The 17385-nt window shown below is 46.6% G+C and overlaps 1 protein-coding gene across 1 annotated transcript; it reads right to left on the reverse strand.

Moving 5' to 3' along the window:
* LOC106502793 (endogenous retrovirus group K member 19 Gag polyprotein) lies at window positions 1479-14595 on the reverse strand. Its single transcript, XM_018057850.1, is given in 5 exon segments — window positions 1479-2359; window positions 2362-3063; window positions 9186-9217; window positions 12583-12644; window positions 14417-14595. Coding segments are annotated over 2 exon segments (1386 nt in total). The 5' UTR covers window positions 2900-3063; window positions 9186-9217; window positions 12583-12644; window positions 14417-14595; the 3' UTR covers window positions 1479-1511.

The raw sequence follows: 17385 nt of genomic DNA on the forward strand, positions 1-17385 counted from the left end.
AGCTCCCCTCTTTATTTTTTAAAAGCTCCATAAGATGTCGGTGTTGCAACATGTTTTTATGTATTAAAACTCTCATATGTAGAAATTCTTTAACAATACTACGAATAAGACAAGGAGCTAGACAAATTATGATAAGCACAACAGTCAGAACCGCGCCCACAGCAATTATGCTTCGCCACAGTGAATGAAGGTTAGGGAAGTTAGAAAATAAATTTTGTAAAAAATTATCAACAGTATCAGCTATATTCAAAGTAGCTTTTGGAGAATTTTCAATATTTCATTATGCAATTGCAATAGATCTAAAGACACATTAGTATTAAACCATACTCCTTGTAGATGTTTTTTCACCTTATCCCACGGGAAATCAGATGCATTATAAGCCTTTTTTGTAACACAAATCCACTTATAATTAGCATGACATTGGATTTTCATGCGGAAACTAATGCTCTGAACTTGTTTTCCTAGAACTCTAACCACATCATATAAAGCTGATAATCTATCTTCTATTTTTCTATCTATATCTTCTTGTGTTCCCATTACTTTAGTAACATTATATGACAAGGAATCTACAGTATGAGCAGCTTGAATGGATTGTGCTAAAGATACAGAAGCGGTGACAGCATTTGCTATAAGGGTGATTAAAGATACTATACCCAGAACAATCAGGCTCACACTTCTTTCAGTGCGGCTAAGAGCCGTGTTAATGCGTTGTAGTAATTCTAAAGCAGTCTCGTCATACCAAGCTTTCAGTTATTTCAACAGGTAACATTACAAAAGCAGGTTGTTTTACTATTATAACTTGTTCTCCTTTGGCAACACCTCTTATGCAATTGGTAAGTATGCAATTAGAACAATTTAAATGATAAATATTCAATGACAGTGTTATTTCCATATGGCCTTGTATCAACATGAATGGGTAAGGGACACAAGCTCTGGGATATAAAAATCCCGTAACTCCTACATTACCATATTTGTTCCCACTAGTATTGGGTTGTAAATATAGACTATTGCCATGACCAAAAGCAGCCAAAAGTTTCCACAGTTCTGTTTGATATACTTGAGCAGTGTTTACAGAGAAAATGGGTGGATGCTGTCCTCGATATTCAGGGAAATCAGGTGTTCCCCCAGGTGCCCAATCCCATAAAAAGGTGGTATTGGCATTGTTAATGTTGTACACCGATGCAACCCGGGCTCAACATAAAGTCCAAGGAGTGTCTATTCCTATGCCGATGCTTAGATGTTTGTCGCAAAACGGAATGTCGAGAGGTCCGGTTCCGTCACGGTACGATCTTTTTCCGGTTTTTTCATCAATGCCAGAAATAGTCACTCGAGGATAAGATATATCAGCTGACACCTGTATACAGTGAGGATGTTGTGACTGATAAGAAAAGCACATAGGATATTGTGTAGGAAGACCATAAAAAGAGATATTAGCTTGCTGGGGAGAAATATGAATATCTGATTTTCCTCCCAAAAGACTTGTATCATTGACATAGACAGGTACTACTTCTTTATCCCATCCTAATGATTGAATCGTAGGTGGATCGGGAATGTATGCCCAAAAAGCCGCAGCCGCCCCATTTTGTATCCGCAGCCTCTCCGGGATCTAGCGCGGCGCTTTGGCATCTTATAGCATCTAAGAGCCGTGCCACGAAGTCCTGATAAGGCTTATCAGGTCCCTGTCGGACTTTTGAGAGATCTTCTGTCTTAATACTAGAGCTAGGAAGTTTTTTCCATGCCTGTCGAGCTGCATTTGATATTTGTGCATATGCACCAGGTAAAAAGTTGAGTTGAGTATTAGTAGCCTGGAAAGCACCTTCACCAGTCAACATTTCGTAGGAAGTCTGTATACCTTGTTGCCGATTGACATCGGCTATACGAGCACACTGTTCAGCATATTCAGATTTCCATAGTAAATAATCTCCCCCCGAAAGACAGGCCCTAGCTATTTGTTTCCAATCATTTGGGGGTAGATTTTGAGTACCCAAATTTTCTATCATAGCAACAGTGAATGGAGAGGTAGGACCGTATTGTGAGCAAGCAATCTTTAACTCTTTTAATTGTTTGAAAGGCAGCGCTTCATAAAAACGCTGGTTGTTATTTTCAAAGACAGGAAAAGCAAGAGAAAAATCGGAGACGACCTCACCAAGTCGTTGTGCTTGCTTCAATGCCTTCTGCAGCGGAGACATAATCTCAGATGGAGGAGGAGGAGGAGGAGGCCCCGGAGGGGGATCGAGACCTGCTATAATGGAAGGAGCATAGGCAGGGGGAGGAGGCGGAGCAGAAGGAGGTTTAGAGTTGTTATTAGGAAGCTTAATTCCTGAATTCTGTAAAGCAACAGTGAGGTTTTTTAAACAATCAAATCATCTTTAGATGTTGACGCCCCCTTTTCTTGTGCTAAAAAACCCCAATCTTCTTGATGGTATTTAGCAGCTTCTTCGTCTAATTCTGCCTCATCTGTGGATGAAAGTGAATCATCATTATCCGAAGGACGCGATAATTTAGAAAACGGAGGGTCGCCTTCAACTCCCTCGGGAACAGCATACCTGGGTTCCGAATCAGGAACATGGAGAGGATTTTCTTCCTGTTTCAATAAATTTCCTAAACGTTTTAATTCATCATTATCAAAGTCCAGGCAATCACGAATTAGTGTCCAAAAGGATAAAGTTTCAACAGGGACTTTTTCAGGGCCATGTAGAGTATAATGAGTCCGAATTTGTTCCCCTACCTTCTTCCATGTCTCTAAATTTACTGTGCCTTCTCTGGGGAACCAAGGGCAAACTTCCTCAATAAATGAAAGAAAATTGATTAATTTAGGTTTGGAAACAGTAATTCCCCGATGTTTTAACATTACAGATAACATGTGTACAAACAATTGACGACTATGCGTCTGTCCCATATTTATACTCTCAACTATATACCTTACTACTCCTCCTTAATTTAAATCACTTGTATACTTATATACTCACTCTTTTCAGCTAACAAGAGTAGTGGCGAGGAAAACTGTCGAACAGCCCCACGTTGGGCGCCACCTGCCGCGGCCAGCACAAGCAAGAGTCGCACCTGCACAGGGAGAGAACGGAGCATCCCCGCTAAGAAAAATAAGAGAGAGACAAAAGATGGGGTTGAGAGGATCAGACCAAAATGGCTGATGCCTTTCTTTATTATGCTATAGTATATATAGGATAATATACGTGACTTATGACATTTACAAGACTGTTTTTAATCTCAGGATACAATCACCAGATCCTTACCATTGTGTACAGAACATAATAAGATAATCTATCTTCTATGAAGTGTTGCAAGAACTAGACATCCCGGAGCCTTAAGGGCTATAAAAATTCTTCAGGGGGGCGGGACAGGGAGCTTAGGAACATGCCTAAGGCTCTGCATAACCTGCCGAGCAGCTCCCAAGACTTAACCCTTCACGGGCAGTCCCCCGCAGCTTCTCCTGCGGCAGTAAAATCTAATCAGGAGTGTTCCATGGTCTGTATCTGATTATGAAGCTTCCCTAAATCTAAACTAATATCTGAGCTATTCCAAACACCTAAAATGATTTTTCAACATATTGGGCATTTGCACTTGTTGAGTCAACGATATTGCTGCCACAGTAAGAGTAATAGTAACAGTAACAGAAGTAATTGCTCTTACTAATGCTGAATTCTCTAAGATTAAGGAGGATCAACTCCAGTACTTTGGCCACCTCATGCGAAGAGTTGACTCACTGGAAAAGACTCTGATGCTGGGAAAGATTGAGGGCAGGAGGAGAAGGGGACGGACGACAGAGGATAAGATGGCTGGATGGCATCACGGACTCCATGAACGTGAGTCTGAGTGAACTCCAGGAGATGGTGATGGACAGGGAAGCCTGGCATGCTGCAATTCATAGGGTCGCAAAGCGTCAGACACGACTGAGTGACTGAACTGAACTGAAGGAGGATCACGGTCTTTTATGTAAAGCCATGACCTCTGCTCAGTGGGTGGTTCTTCTGGGATCTCTGCTGCCGACTGTCTTAGAGTCTGCTGGACTTTTCAGGTGGGCGGCGGAGGCAGGGGCAGAGGAGTGCCCTTTCTCTTTTTTTGTGGTCGCAGCAGTGGAGGAACCAGGTGTCTGAGGGACTGCGACATGGCGAATCAGTCTGTCCGGGATCCAAATTGGCAACTCAGCACCCTGGGGAAAAATACAAGCATACCCTCTCCCACAAGTTAGCAGTATAGCTGGCCCTTTCGACTCTCCTATAAGGAGATCTTTTCACTTAACCAGAGGCCAAGTCATAGCCCCTTTCAAAGGCTGAATAGAAAAATTTTCAGAAAAATTACTGGATGTGTTTTCAAAAAATGCAATGGGGGACTTAAGGGCAAATGAAACAAAATTTGACCCCTGAAATCTATCAGGGCAACTTGCCAATCATCACTATTTTGTAAAAGACTTGCAGTTGATCCTTATTGAATGGAATCACTGTATTTGTTACTTCTTTTCCAAAAAGTTCCACACTCTTTTTTTTTTTAATAATATAATTAATTGTGCCACCAAGCTGGGATAAAACTATTTTTCTTGGGGTCACTGGTAGATGGAACCAATGGGCCTTCTTGTCACAAGCATCCTGTAGGTGTATGTTTTGTGGCAAGAGTAATTTAATCTCACCTTTTGGTTATATTAATCCTAATTAATAGGTCTATGAACACAGGTCTATGAATGTCCGAGTTCTTGTTTTCACTTCTTTTTCCTCTATACTCCACAGGTAGAACTGCCATCATACTGCAATTCTGTGTCTGATTTTTTTGACGCACACTGTTTTCCATAACTAGTCACCATTTTTACCCAGCACTGTTAATCTGAAGTATCAGTTTACCACCAGTTTGAGACCATAATCTTATGAAAGATCATGGCATTTACGTATGTCAGTTCACTTCCCTAGTAGCTTAAACAGTAAAGCATCTGTTTGCAATGCAGGAGACCCAGGTTTGATCTCTGGGTTGGGAAGATCCCCTGGAGAAGGAAATGGCAGCCCACTCCAGTATTCTTGCCTGGAAAATCCCATGGACCTGGAGCCTGGTAGGCTACCATCCATGGGGTCGCAAAGAGTCGGACACGACTGAGCGACTTCACACAATCCTAATTAACTGCTCATTTAAAGCCTCATCCACTTTAACAAGAGCTGACTCTGTCTCACTAGTCAACTTTCCCTTAGAACTGGGATTAGGATCGCTTTTTTTCTTTTTAAGCTATCAAAGGCTTTAAATCTGCAGTAGTCAGTTTTAAATGTGGGCGTATCTAATTAATATCTCCTAATAATTTCTGGAAATCATTTAAAGTTAGTAAACAATCTCTCCGCAGCTTCAAAGGGGCATTATCAGTTTTCAAAACTTTTGGCAGACCTAAATATAAGAAGCAAGTAAAGTGGTGTTGCACAGTATCTTTATAAGCTTCTCCAGTTATCCTTCTGTAACCTAAATCAGGTCTATAGCTCTTTAGATGACAAGCAACCATCTAATCTTTGCTTGAATACCTCCAGCAACAGGGAACTCACTACTCCCAAAGGTTCTAAACTCTCCCTCACCTTTTCTTCTGCAGCGTTCCCACTCCACATACCACTTTCTCTAGTCCCCCCAACTCATTTTCAGTAGTATGTGTTGGCCAGGAGCTGGCCAGTCTTTCCCAGCAATGCAAGAGACATCTGTGTCTAACAGCCCTGACATTTTTATTTTTTTGAATTAAAAGATCTTTCAAAGGCCTAGAAGCAGTAATTTCCTGCACCCAAAAAGCTAGATCACTAGATCCAAATCCTCTGGGGCCTCTACCTTGAGAAGTCAAGGTTTTTCTTGTCTGTTAAGGTAAAAGCAAAAGTTGTGTTATTCTTTGACCTTTATTAATTTGCACAGTTTTAGCAGGCAGCGAGATCAAACTTTAATTTCCTTAGTATAATCAGAATCTACTACACCAGGCACCGCCGAAATTCCTTGAAAACAAAGCGAGTTACACCTTAGCACAAGTTCAAAATGTCCTCAGGCAGGGGGCTGGCCGCTCCCACTGGAATCTGAGTAACCGGCACGTCAGGGGTTAATATTGTTGCTGTGGTGGAACTGAGGTCTAGTCCTGAGCTACCTGGGGTTGATTGGCACAGCTTGTTGTCTCTATTTAGCAGGACATTGCTGACAAAAATGTTCTATTTGGCCATAAGATAAACATTTCTATTTGTAGAATCCTTTTTATTATGATTATTTTTCTTTATTTTTCTGTTTTTCTCTTTGCCACAGGCGGAGTTCCTCACGCTGGCTCCTGGCAGACACTCCAGTCGAGAATGTAGCTGTCGAGGGGTCGGGCAAATTGGCTCAATTATTCCTGTCTGTTGTTTACCGAATCCTTTTGATGGATCATAGCCTATATGGAGCATTTGGGAGGTCACTTTATCATCAGGGCTAAAAAAGTAGCACTCCCGTTTGAGACAGCACGTCCCTCCCCCATAAGGTAAAGGGGAACGAAGGAACTACATAGGGTTGGAAAGTCCCACAGGTATCCTCAAACTGCCAATCTAATATTTTTGCACTCTTGACTACTGCGGGGGCTCTCCCTAACCCCACCAACTCATTTTCAGTAGTATGCGTGGGCCAGGAGCTGGGCCAGTTTTTCCCAGTGATGCAAGAGACATCTGCTCCTGTATCTAATAGCCCCAAAATAGACTTGCCACTGACCAGGATATTTTTCATGGGGCATTTCTGAGCAATTTCTGTTATCCAAAAGGCCCTATCACTGGACCCAAATCCTTTTTCCTGCCTTTCCATTTGAGTAGCGGTGTGTCCCACAGCAGTGTAGTAGGGCAAAAGTAGAAGTTGAGCTATTCTTTGTCCCTGCCAAATCTGAATAGTTTTAGTTGGGGGTGAAATCATTATCTGAATTTCTCCTGTATAATCTGAGTCAATCACTCCAGGGATATTGTCAAACCTTGCATAGCTAAGGAGCTTCTGCCTAATATAATTCCTACCAAGCCTGTCGGTAATGGACCTTTAACCCCTGTAGGGATTTTTTTTTTTTTCCCCCTGTAGGGATTTTTATAGTGGGACTATCTGGCATTAATATTGTTGAGGTGGCAGAACTGAGGTCCAGTCCTGCGCTGCCTGGGGTTGCTCTGATGAGTTCTGCGATGGGATGAAGGGTATGAATGGGTTCAGCATTGTTGCCCCAATCATTGTCAGGGCCTGAGGCTGGCCCCTCAACCTGTTTTCCAACTGCTGGTCAGGAACTAGCAAGGTTCCATTTTTATGGAATCTTGATCTACAATCCTTTGCCCAGTGATATCCCTTCTGACAACGAGGGCAAAGAACCTTAGGAAGATTAGGAGCTGCAGCCAGGGAGGCAGGATTTGGCATATAAGAACCAGCTGCTTTTTGGGGGCAAGTGCGGACAAAGTGTCCCTCCCGTCCACAAGAGTAGCAGGCCTTGGATAAACTAGTATTCTGGCCTGGATTACTGGAACGACTCTTTGACAGGTTATTCCTGCTTGCAAAAAAGGATTGTACTTCCTGTTGATAAGAATTTCCCTTTATGGCTGCAGCTATGGCAATGGCCTGTATCACTGCTGGTCCTATGTCTGCACACTGTCTGATATAATCTTCTATTTGTCCAGATTCTTTTATAGGATGTAGAACGGCCTGGCAGGTAGAGTTAGCATTTTCAAATGCCAGGTGTTTTATCAGTATTTCAGCTGCCTCAGAATTGGAAATTACTCTGTAAACTGCCTCTGTAAGTCGTGATATAAAGTCCTCATATAGCTCTTCTGGTTTTTGTCTAATGTTTAAAAAAGAGGTTGATTCTTTCCCTTGAGGCAAATGTCGCCAAGCCCCAAGGCTGCAGGCGGTTACTTGATCTAGAGTTCTTCCGTCTAATCCCATCTGTCCTCTTAGTGTTCCAAATTCATGAGTCCCTGTCAACATACTTTTTACAATATATCTTGGGCCATATTTTTGGTTAGCATCAGCCTGTTTTTGGGCAAGATCTTCATATTCAGCTCTCCAAAGTACATACTGCCCTCTAGACAGACAAGCTTTAGCAACTGTCTTCCAGTCATGGGGTGTCATCCATCTGGCTGCTAAGGCCTCTAATACTGTTATAGTGTATGGGGCTGTAGCCCCATACAAGGCACAAGCCTGTTTGAGTTCTTTAATCATTTTCATCGGAAGGGGTTCCCAGTAGGGGGTTTCTCCCCTATCGCTAAAACAAGCCTCAAGGTGGGGATCAAATTCATCCTCGGGGTTAGAGAGAACCCTTCTCCAGGGAACTGCTAGCGGAGGCCCCTCATCCCTATGAGGAGGGGGAGGCATGGGGGAACGAAGGCGCCCCATGTTTTTCTTCTCCTGTTCTAGAGATCCTTTAACTGTCTGATGTTTAAATCTTACTGATGGTCTACTTGGGGATATTTCTCTTAGGCTCTTAGGAGTATCTTTAGCTAAAAAAGATGAATCCTCATCAGAATGATATCGAACTGCCACTTCTTTTGAATCTTCCTCATCTTGAGGTGAAAGCTGATCTTTCTTTTCATCTCTATTCTCAGCATGACTATCAGTGTTCATGGCAGACAGCATGTTTAACTGTCGATAGTCAGGCTTGGACTCTTCCTCCTCACTTCCCTCTTTAACATGTACCTTTTCAGATTCGTGAGCTGGATCTAAAGTATCTCTAATCATATTCCATAAGGAAAAAGTATCAGTAGGTACTTTTTCCGGACCATGCTGAGTGTAATAAGTTTTTAGCTGTTTCCCTACCTTTTCCCAAGTATCTAAGTTAACAGTGCCCTCTTCTGGAAACCAAGGACACTGCTCTTGTACAAAAGTAAAAAAACATCGAACATTAGTTTTCTTAACCTTAATTCCTCTTTTGTTTAACAATTGCAAAATTACTCCTATAAAAAGCTGTCCTTCTTTAGATTCACTGTTACCCATGTCAGAAATTTTATAGAAAAAGATGTCAGATTTCAGTACAGATTTCTTGTTTTATATTGCAAGAATCAACACTTCAGGTTTCTTTCAACCTATCAACCAGGTTTCTTTTCAACCCAAAACTTCCCACCCCTCTTTCCCTACCTATCTTATGCAGGGGGGTCTGTAGCACCGAGTGGGGGCCTAGCTGTCCGAAAACTGCACACTGGGGAAGACCTACCTTCGGATAGCCTGTTCCAGGTGCCACTTACCAGAGTCCAGCCCCAGTTACAGCGTCAGCAACCTAAAAAGATTTATTTAGAGATATAAAGAGAGATAGGACTTCCCTGGTGGCTCAGACGGTAAAGCGTCTGTCTACAATGTGGGAGACCTGGGTTCGATCACTGGATCAGGAAGATCCCCTGGGGAAGGAAATGGCAATCCACTCCAGTGCTATTGCCTGGAAAATCCCATGGACAGAGGAGCCTGGTAGGGTACAGTCCATGGGGTCACAAAGAGTCGGACACGACTGAGCGACATCACTTTCATAGAAAGAGATAAAGAAGGAATATAGCAGTTAGGAAAATATAAGAGAGAAAGAGGCTGATATTCCTTTTTTACGCAGAAAGCCAATAAAGTTCCAGACAAGGAACTTGCACCGTTCACCTAGGCCGCAGGCACCCTCCCAGTCTCCCGAAGGAGTGAAGACGCAGAGCGCCTTCCCATTCAGGTCTTAGAAGCCCAGGCAAATAAGTGAACACGGCAAGCCCCTGCGCACCAAGGAAGCAGCCTGAAAAGGAGAGTAAGAGAAAGATAAAGCAAGAACGACATGGGGGAAACCAGTTTTTCGAGGAACTGGTCTGTCTCTTTATTTTTCAGGGAAGCTTTTATACTTTAAGTTGTACAGAGAGATAAATGTAAAAAGCAAAGTCAGGCAGGGTCAGCTACTCTGACCCTTATCTAAAGACAGAGTGTTCTTTGCATATCTTTGTTCTTACAAGCCTTTGTTTCTACTGATAAAGGTTAATCAGAAAACTTGTTTTCCCTTAAGATGTTTTTTTCTGAAATCTGCTTAGTCTTAAAAAAGTGATAAAGTTACATTCTTACATAGCAAGGATAAAACGACTTATAACAGAGAAAGAGGAGTACTGCTGCTGCTGCTGCTGCTAAGTCACTTCAGTTGTGTCCGACTCTGTGTGACCCCATAGACAGAAGCCCACAAGGCTCCCCCGTCCCCGGGATTCTCCAGGCAAGAACACTGGAGTGGGTTGCCATTTCCTTCTCCAATGCATGAAAGTGAAAAGTGAAACGGAAGTTGCTCAGTCACGCCCGACTCCTAGCGACCCCATGGACTGCAGCCTACCAGGCTCCTCCATCCATGGGATTTTCCAGGCAAGAGTACTGGAGTGGGGTGCCATTGCCTTCTCCTTAAAACAAAGAGAAAATTCATTAACTCAAAAGTCTAATATTGCTAACATCAAAACGACTGTATTTCTTTTTCTACATTCCAATTACATTGATTAATACACTCCCAGGTGCCTGAGGATATGGAGGCCTGGCGGCAATCATTAACTCAGCAATGAAACCCTTCACCAACATGATTTTTATCTTTAGAAAAGCCCTATGCTAACTAAGACTTTCAAAATACTCCAAACTCTCTGTGGTGTTTATGGTTGAGAAGTTATAAACAATCAATGTGCGTAGTAGCAAGAGTGTGGATAAACCTGTCACACAAGCTAGACTGCCAGCAGAGAGGTTTGAGCTGAGACACTCCTTTTATATGCAGGAGACTATTAACTGGAGCTCTAAGTTAATTTTCCAGAGAAAGGTGGTCGGGGATAGCCCGTTAATGTCAGAAGAGTGTAGTATAGCAGACAGTAAACAGACAGATTTTGGTTTTGGGGTAGATGCTCGGGCAGAGGACCCCTTGAGACCTGATCCGCCTTGCCCTGTCAGGCTCTTCTGCATGACCTTGTCATGGCTGAGGATGGGGAGTCCCTTGAGTCCTTATCCTGTCTTGCCCGCCAGGCTCTCCCACATGACCTTGTCATGGGATGGGTGGGATCTCCCGTGTTGGCTCCCAGCATCTCCCCTTTTTTATTTAAGACAGCCAGATGCAATTCAGTCGTGAGCTTCTGGGTGCTCTGCTGGAGAATTCTGGCAGGATAATAGGGCAAGCATAGCAACAAACACTTTCTCGGGGGAGTTTGAAGATCCCTGGACAGAAGCTATTCCCTGTGCCTGGAGACAGAGCATCTTATTCTGTCCCCAGGTAGGTATGGAGGCTTGTTAAGTTGCCCGAGCAGGGCATCCTGGTGGTCTCCTGCGGGGTAAAGGACTAGAAGGGGCAATGTCTCTTACACAGAGTCGTGTCATCTGTCTGGTGGGGCAACTGTGATCAACCTGCTGCACATCCGCCTCATTAAAAACAACATGTTCAGGTCAGGGTTTGCGGAGCAGCCTGTGGCTGACTGGCAGTGACCAGAATGGACTGGGAGGGCCAACAGCTGTAGGGAGAGGGCCGTGGGGCCACCATCTAGTATAAGCGATTAAGTACATATATATTCTCAACAACACTGTGCTCTGTCCAGTCTATTACTAGAAAATCACCCCCAGCAGGATTAAAGGCAGGTAACAGTAAGCCTACCTTTCGCTAGAGAAACGACACACCCAGGGAAGAAGGAAAGGAGGCTGACCCAGCAGGCTGGCTTGCCGGAGGGCATGGTGCCCTGACCCTCCGCAATGGGAGGAGTCCGATCTCCCTGCAACAGATAGGGCATCTCTACCTCTTTGGTTTCCCCCCCGCTTTTATGACCAGCTGCTATAGTCAGGTCAGAAGAGGCACTGCCCTCAAGATCACAGCATAACGGGCACAACCAGCAAATCAAGTTTCCCAGGCGGGGTTAGTGCTGGGTGGTGGGGCTGAGGATGTGGGAAGCAGTGTGGGGAGGAAGCAGAGAAAGCTTCCAGGAGGGGAGCCCTTCCCTGCCAGCCCAAAGACCCGAGGCAGGGGCCTACTCCAGAAGAGAGGAGCTCAGTGAGCACATGGCACTAGGTGCCAGGAAGCAATACAAATCAGGGGAAAGACAGACATGTACGAAAGCGCCAGGGTTTGTAAGGGACAGGATGGACCCTCCAAACACGGGGAAAGGCTTTCGGCAATTCCTCTCCCTGCACTATCAATGACCAGGGCACAGGCAGCCCACGATCACTTTCGAATGCAGGGGCCGAGAAGGGCAGTGAGGGAGCCGAGCAGAGACGCCACTGCCAGCACCCTGAGAAGCGGCCTGGACGAGGAGCAGACCAGCAGAAGGAGCACTAACCAGACTCACAGTCTAAGACGGCAGATCTACCCAGTCCCTGCCAAGAGCCAAAGGGAAGACTGACGGCAGAAACGCGGAGAGACCCTGGGTTCCGAAGGAGTGAGTGTACACACCACCAGGGTTGAACACCATACAGAGCTCTTGCTCAGGCTCACAGAAGAGCCCTCGGCTTGTCACTGGGTGTGAACCTCCATCCTCTCAACATCACTGCAGCCTCCACCCAGGGCTCTCAGCAGCAGAAAGGGGCCGGGCCTCCAACTGCACCCTCACTCCCCACACCTCTGGCCTCCCAGCCTGCACAGAACTGGGAGGATGAGCAGGATAGAATAAGCAGGACACCACTTACCTGGGTCTCAGTCTTGGCTCTCCCCGAGGACACCTCTCACCCAAAGCAGCCACGTGACACTCCTGCAGGGAACAAGAGGCCAGCAGGTGATCAGCCAACCGGACAGGAAACCATCATGCTCAGCAGCAGGAAAACCCGGGGTGTGAATGCTGGGGAAGCCGGGTCTGAGGCTCCCGACATCCTCAGTGCACGTTGGGCTTGGCCACTGTCACAGCAACTAAAGGGCTGTCCGGTTTGGAAGGGACAAGCAAGGATCACCTGAATTATGAGGAAAATTCTTGCAACTTTTCCTCGGCCCATTTTACCAACAACTAGGACACAGGCAGCCTGCAATCACTACAAATCCAGTGGCAAACAAGGTCTTAGGGCTGCTGAGACCAGAGACCAGAGTCACAAGACCACTGCAGTGGCAGAACCCACCCACATTCTTTCCCAAAGCCTCACGGAAACCAGCACTGAGCAGGCAGAGGGCAGTCAACTGACATCAGCTGCCAGGAAGTGTCTAAAAAAGCAGTAGGAGTGGGGAGGTGTGTGACAGCTCCAGAGTTCAGAAGGGACAGGAGTGAACCCTCCAAACACCGGGAAAATGCTTTCAGCAGTTCCTTTCCCTGCACTATCAATGACCAAGGCACAGGCAGCCCACGATCACTTTCGAACGCAGGGGCAGAGAAGGGCAGATGGGGAATCAGGCAGAGCAGCCCGGGTTAGAAGCCGGCTCTCCACCCAGGTAGGGGAAAGCTGCCCAGCCAGGCCCAGGACCCCAGGCACTAGCCTCACTTCCTGAAAAGGTTCCACCGACCCCCATCAAAAGAAGCCGGGGGAAGACTAACTTCTGGTTAAAAAAAAAAAAAAAAGCCTCAATTACTCATCCACCCCACAAATACCAACTGAGGACCTACTCCATGCCAAGAACTGTGAGTTCAAATAAAAAGAACACAGACCAGGCCTCTGCCCTTCCGGAGTGATTGCCTTTTTCCCCCTTGAAGGAAAGGAACGCTCAGGAGAATAAAGGAACTCATCCCTGGTTCCCCGGCTAATGAGGGGCTGAGTCAGGATCCGAACTCTGGCCTTTCTGGCCCCCAAACCCACGCCATCCTCCTGCACAAGGGCTTTGCAAGGCAGGTCCCAGAACCCTCAAGCCCAGGAACCATCCCCTCTGCAGTAGCTCAGTCCCTGGACACGGCGGGGGCGCGGCAGGCAGTGAGGGTCAGGGTCCTGCAGGAGGGGATGGGGAGCCGCCCGAGGCAGGGTCTTCAGCTGCGCAGGGCCTGGCCCGGAAAGAGAGGGGAAGGCCTTCAGTGCGAACCCTTCTAGGGCCCTGGGGGCTTTCTCAAAGTGGAGGTTTGAACACTTTTCCCTTAGAGGTTACCGAGGGGAAATGGGCTAACGGTCACGAAGGTTATCTGCCCGGCAACCGAGGAGCGGCTGCAAGGGATGAAACACTGGAGTCGGAGGTGATGGGATGTGATCGGGGGGCTCTGGCGCAGCACGTGTGCGGTTCACACCGGCTCCGCACGAACCTCCCTGCAATACCTGGGGCCCACGCATCCCCTGACCCGCTTTTCACCGTCGGCCAGCCCAAGTTTCCACACAGATGGGTGAGGCCAGGGGACCCCCATATTCCGAAGCGGCGCCGGCCGGAGGCCAGACGACCAGAGGCCCCTCTGTCGAGAAGACGAGTCCCGAGAGACCCACATGCTCAGGGGACGGGCTCGGAACCGGGAGCGGAGGGTTCTGAGGCGACCTGCGGCCTGTACTCCCCTCTCGGGTCTGTTTCCCCTTGGGCTGGGCAGGGAGCGGACCACGTGCCCAGCGGTTCCCGCAGAGGACTCACCCGGGGTGCCCCACGACCAGACCGCGCGGGAGAGCGGCGGAGACAAAGCCAACAGTGCGGGAAAATACCGGTGTCCGCGGATGGAACCCGGATACGTGCAGATGGCGTAGGATCCACGACGAAACGTGGACAAAGGGGCAAGAACCGCCTCCACGCGCACAGCGACGGCGGAAATGCAGTTGAAACGGGGCTTGTGGCCTAGAGCGGCGTTGCCCCCCGCGCAAGCGGTTTTGTAGCGCCCTCTTGTGGAGCGGAGTCCAAGTTCTGCGTCTGCATGACTGGGTAATTTCCAGAAGCAGCCTGGAATTTTGGCAGTAACGTTCCCTCATCTGCTCTGCTTTTCTTTGTGTTCTGTTTGTTGTCACTGATTTGTCATTAATCTGTAGCAATGGTTACTCTTCTACCTGTTGTTGTTTAATTGCTAAATCGTGTCCAACTCTTGAAACCCTTTGGACCGGTAGTCCGCCAGGCTCCTCTGTCCCTAGGATTATCTGGGCTGGAATCCTGGACTGGGTTGCCATTTCCTCCTCCAGGGGATCTTCCCGACCCGGGGACTGAACCTGCCTGCTTGGCGGGCAGATTCTTTACCAGGGAGCCTAAGACAGGAACTGTTATTAGCAAGAGCTTGTGTTGACTGTGTTGAGCTTGGACAATAGCAGTCTTAATCTGATTTACCATTGTATTCAGAGTACCTAGTTTCGAGGCTGGCTCAGTTGAACAAATGAATGAATTCTGACTGTGGATTCATTAGGACTTCGCCAGACTAAAATAGTGTTCTGATGACCTGCAACTGGAATGTGAGGATGACAAGGAGATAAGCCTAGCGTGTACCAGACCACCTAACCTGCCTCTTGAGAAATCTGTATGCAGGTCAGGAAGCAACAGTTAGAACTGGACATGGAACAACAGACTGGTTCCAAATAGGAAAAGGAGTACGTCAAGGCTGTATATTGTCACCCTGCTTATTTAACTTATATACAGAGTACATCATGAGAAACACTGGACTGGAAGAAACACAAGCTGGAATCAAGATTGCCGGGAAAAATATCAATAACCTCAGATATGCAGATGACACCACCCTTATGGCAGAAAGAGAAGTGGAGCTAAAAAGCCTCTTGATGAAAGTGAAAGAGGAGAGTGAAAAAGTTAGCTTAAAGCTCAACATTCAGAAAACGAAGATCATGGCACCTGGTCCCATCACTTCATGGGAAATAGATGGGGAAACAGTAGAAACAGTGTCAGACTTTATTTTGGGGGGCTCCAAAATCACTGGAGATGGTGACTGCAGCCATGAAATTAAAAGACACTTACTCCTTGGAAGAAAAGTTATGACCAACCTAGATAGTATATTCAAAAGCAGAGACATTACTTTGCCGACTAAGGTCCGTCTAGTCAAGGTTATGGTTTTTCCTGTGGTCATGTATGGATGTGAGAGTTGGACTGTGAAGAAGGCTGAGCGCCGAAGAATTGATGCTTTTGAACTGTGGTGTTGGAGAAGACTCTTGAGAGTCCCTTGGACTGCAAGGAGATCCATTCTGAAGATCAACCCTGGGATTTCTTTGGAAGGGATGATGCTAAAGCTGAAGCTCCAGTACTTTGGCCACCTCATGCGAAGAGTTGACTCATTGGAAAAGACTCTGATGCTGGGAGGGATTGGGGGCAGGAAGAGAAGGGGACAACCCAGGATGAGATGGCTGAACGGCATCACGGACTCGATGGACGTGAGTCTGAGTGAACTTCGGGAGTTGGTGATGGACAGGGAGGCCTGGCATGCTGTGATTCATGGGGTCGCAAAGAGTCGGACATGACTGAGCGACTGAACTGAACTGAGCCTTGAAGCTGCTTTTGATCAAGAAGGACTTAATCATGTTTGCATTGACTGATACAACAAAGAGGGAGATGGCTGGGGGTGGTGTCTGAGGGTGACAGCACTCCATCTTCTGTAGCTGGGAGGAGCTGGTGCAGTTCTAAGACTGTGAGACCCTAGGGGGTCTCCTGAGGAGGAGGGGCCGGGGGATGCTGTGGCTGGTAGGACACTAGACTAACGAGCTGGGTGTGCACACAGTGCTGGTGCCCTCCTGTCTCCTGCTCTTGCCCTCACTCTCCGTGTGGCTATGACCTAACTTTGTCCAGCCTTAGTTTTCCTTTCTGGAAAACGGGCAGAGTCAGAGCTCCCCTGCTCATAATGTTGCTGTGAGGACTGAATGAAACAGTGCACATCAAGGACATAGCACAGAGCAGATGGCCAAGCATGGTAGTTGCTCTACGTAAGTATTTTTTTTAAGTTCAGTTTCTGTCACTGTGAGGACACCATGGATTATTTAGGACACGATGGGATTATTTATGAAGCATAGAGAGTGCTCTGTATTTGAAGGGTCTAAAGGCAGTGCTATCCAGTAGAAATACAATGCTGGCTGAATGTGTAATTTTAAATTTCCCAGGAGCCACATTAAAAAGGTTAAGCAACTATACTCCAATAAAACTTAATAAAAAAGAAAAGAAAAGTAAGATTAAAAAGAGGTGGGGGGGGCTTCTCTCATAGCTCAGTTGGCAAAGAATCTGACTACAGTGCAGGAAACCTGGGTTCAGTTCCTGGATCAGGAGGATCCCCTGGAGAAGGAAATGGCAACCCACTCCAGTATCCTTGCCTGGAGAATCCCATGGACAGAGGAGCCTGGCAGGCTACAGTCCATGGGGTTGCAAGAGTCAGACACGACTTAGTGATTAAACCAGCACCAAGGTTAAAAAAAAAAAAGTGTCGAATGCACAAACAACAAGGTCCTACTGTATAGCACAGGGAGCTATATTCAATGTCCTGTGATAAACCATCATGGAAAAGAGTATAAAAAAGAATACGCGCACTTCACTGGTGGCCCGGTGGTTAAGAATCCGCTTGCCAATGCAGAGGACACAGGTTTGATTCCTGGTCCAGGAAGATTCCACATGCGGCGGGGCACGTGTGCCACAAC

This window comes from Capra hircus, chromosome 13, assembly GCF_001704415.2.
Source record: "Capra hircus breed San Clemente chromosome 13, ASM170441v1, whole genome shotgun sequence".
NCBI classification, from domain to species: Eukaryota; Metazoa; Chordata; class Mammalia; order Artiodactyla; family Bovidae; genus Capra; species Capra hircus.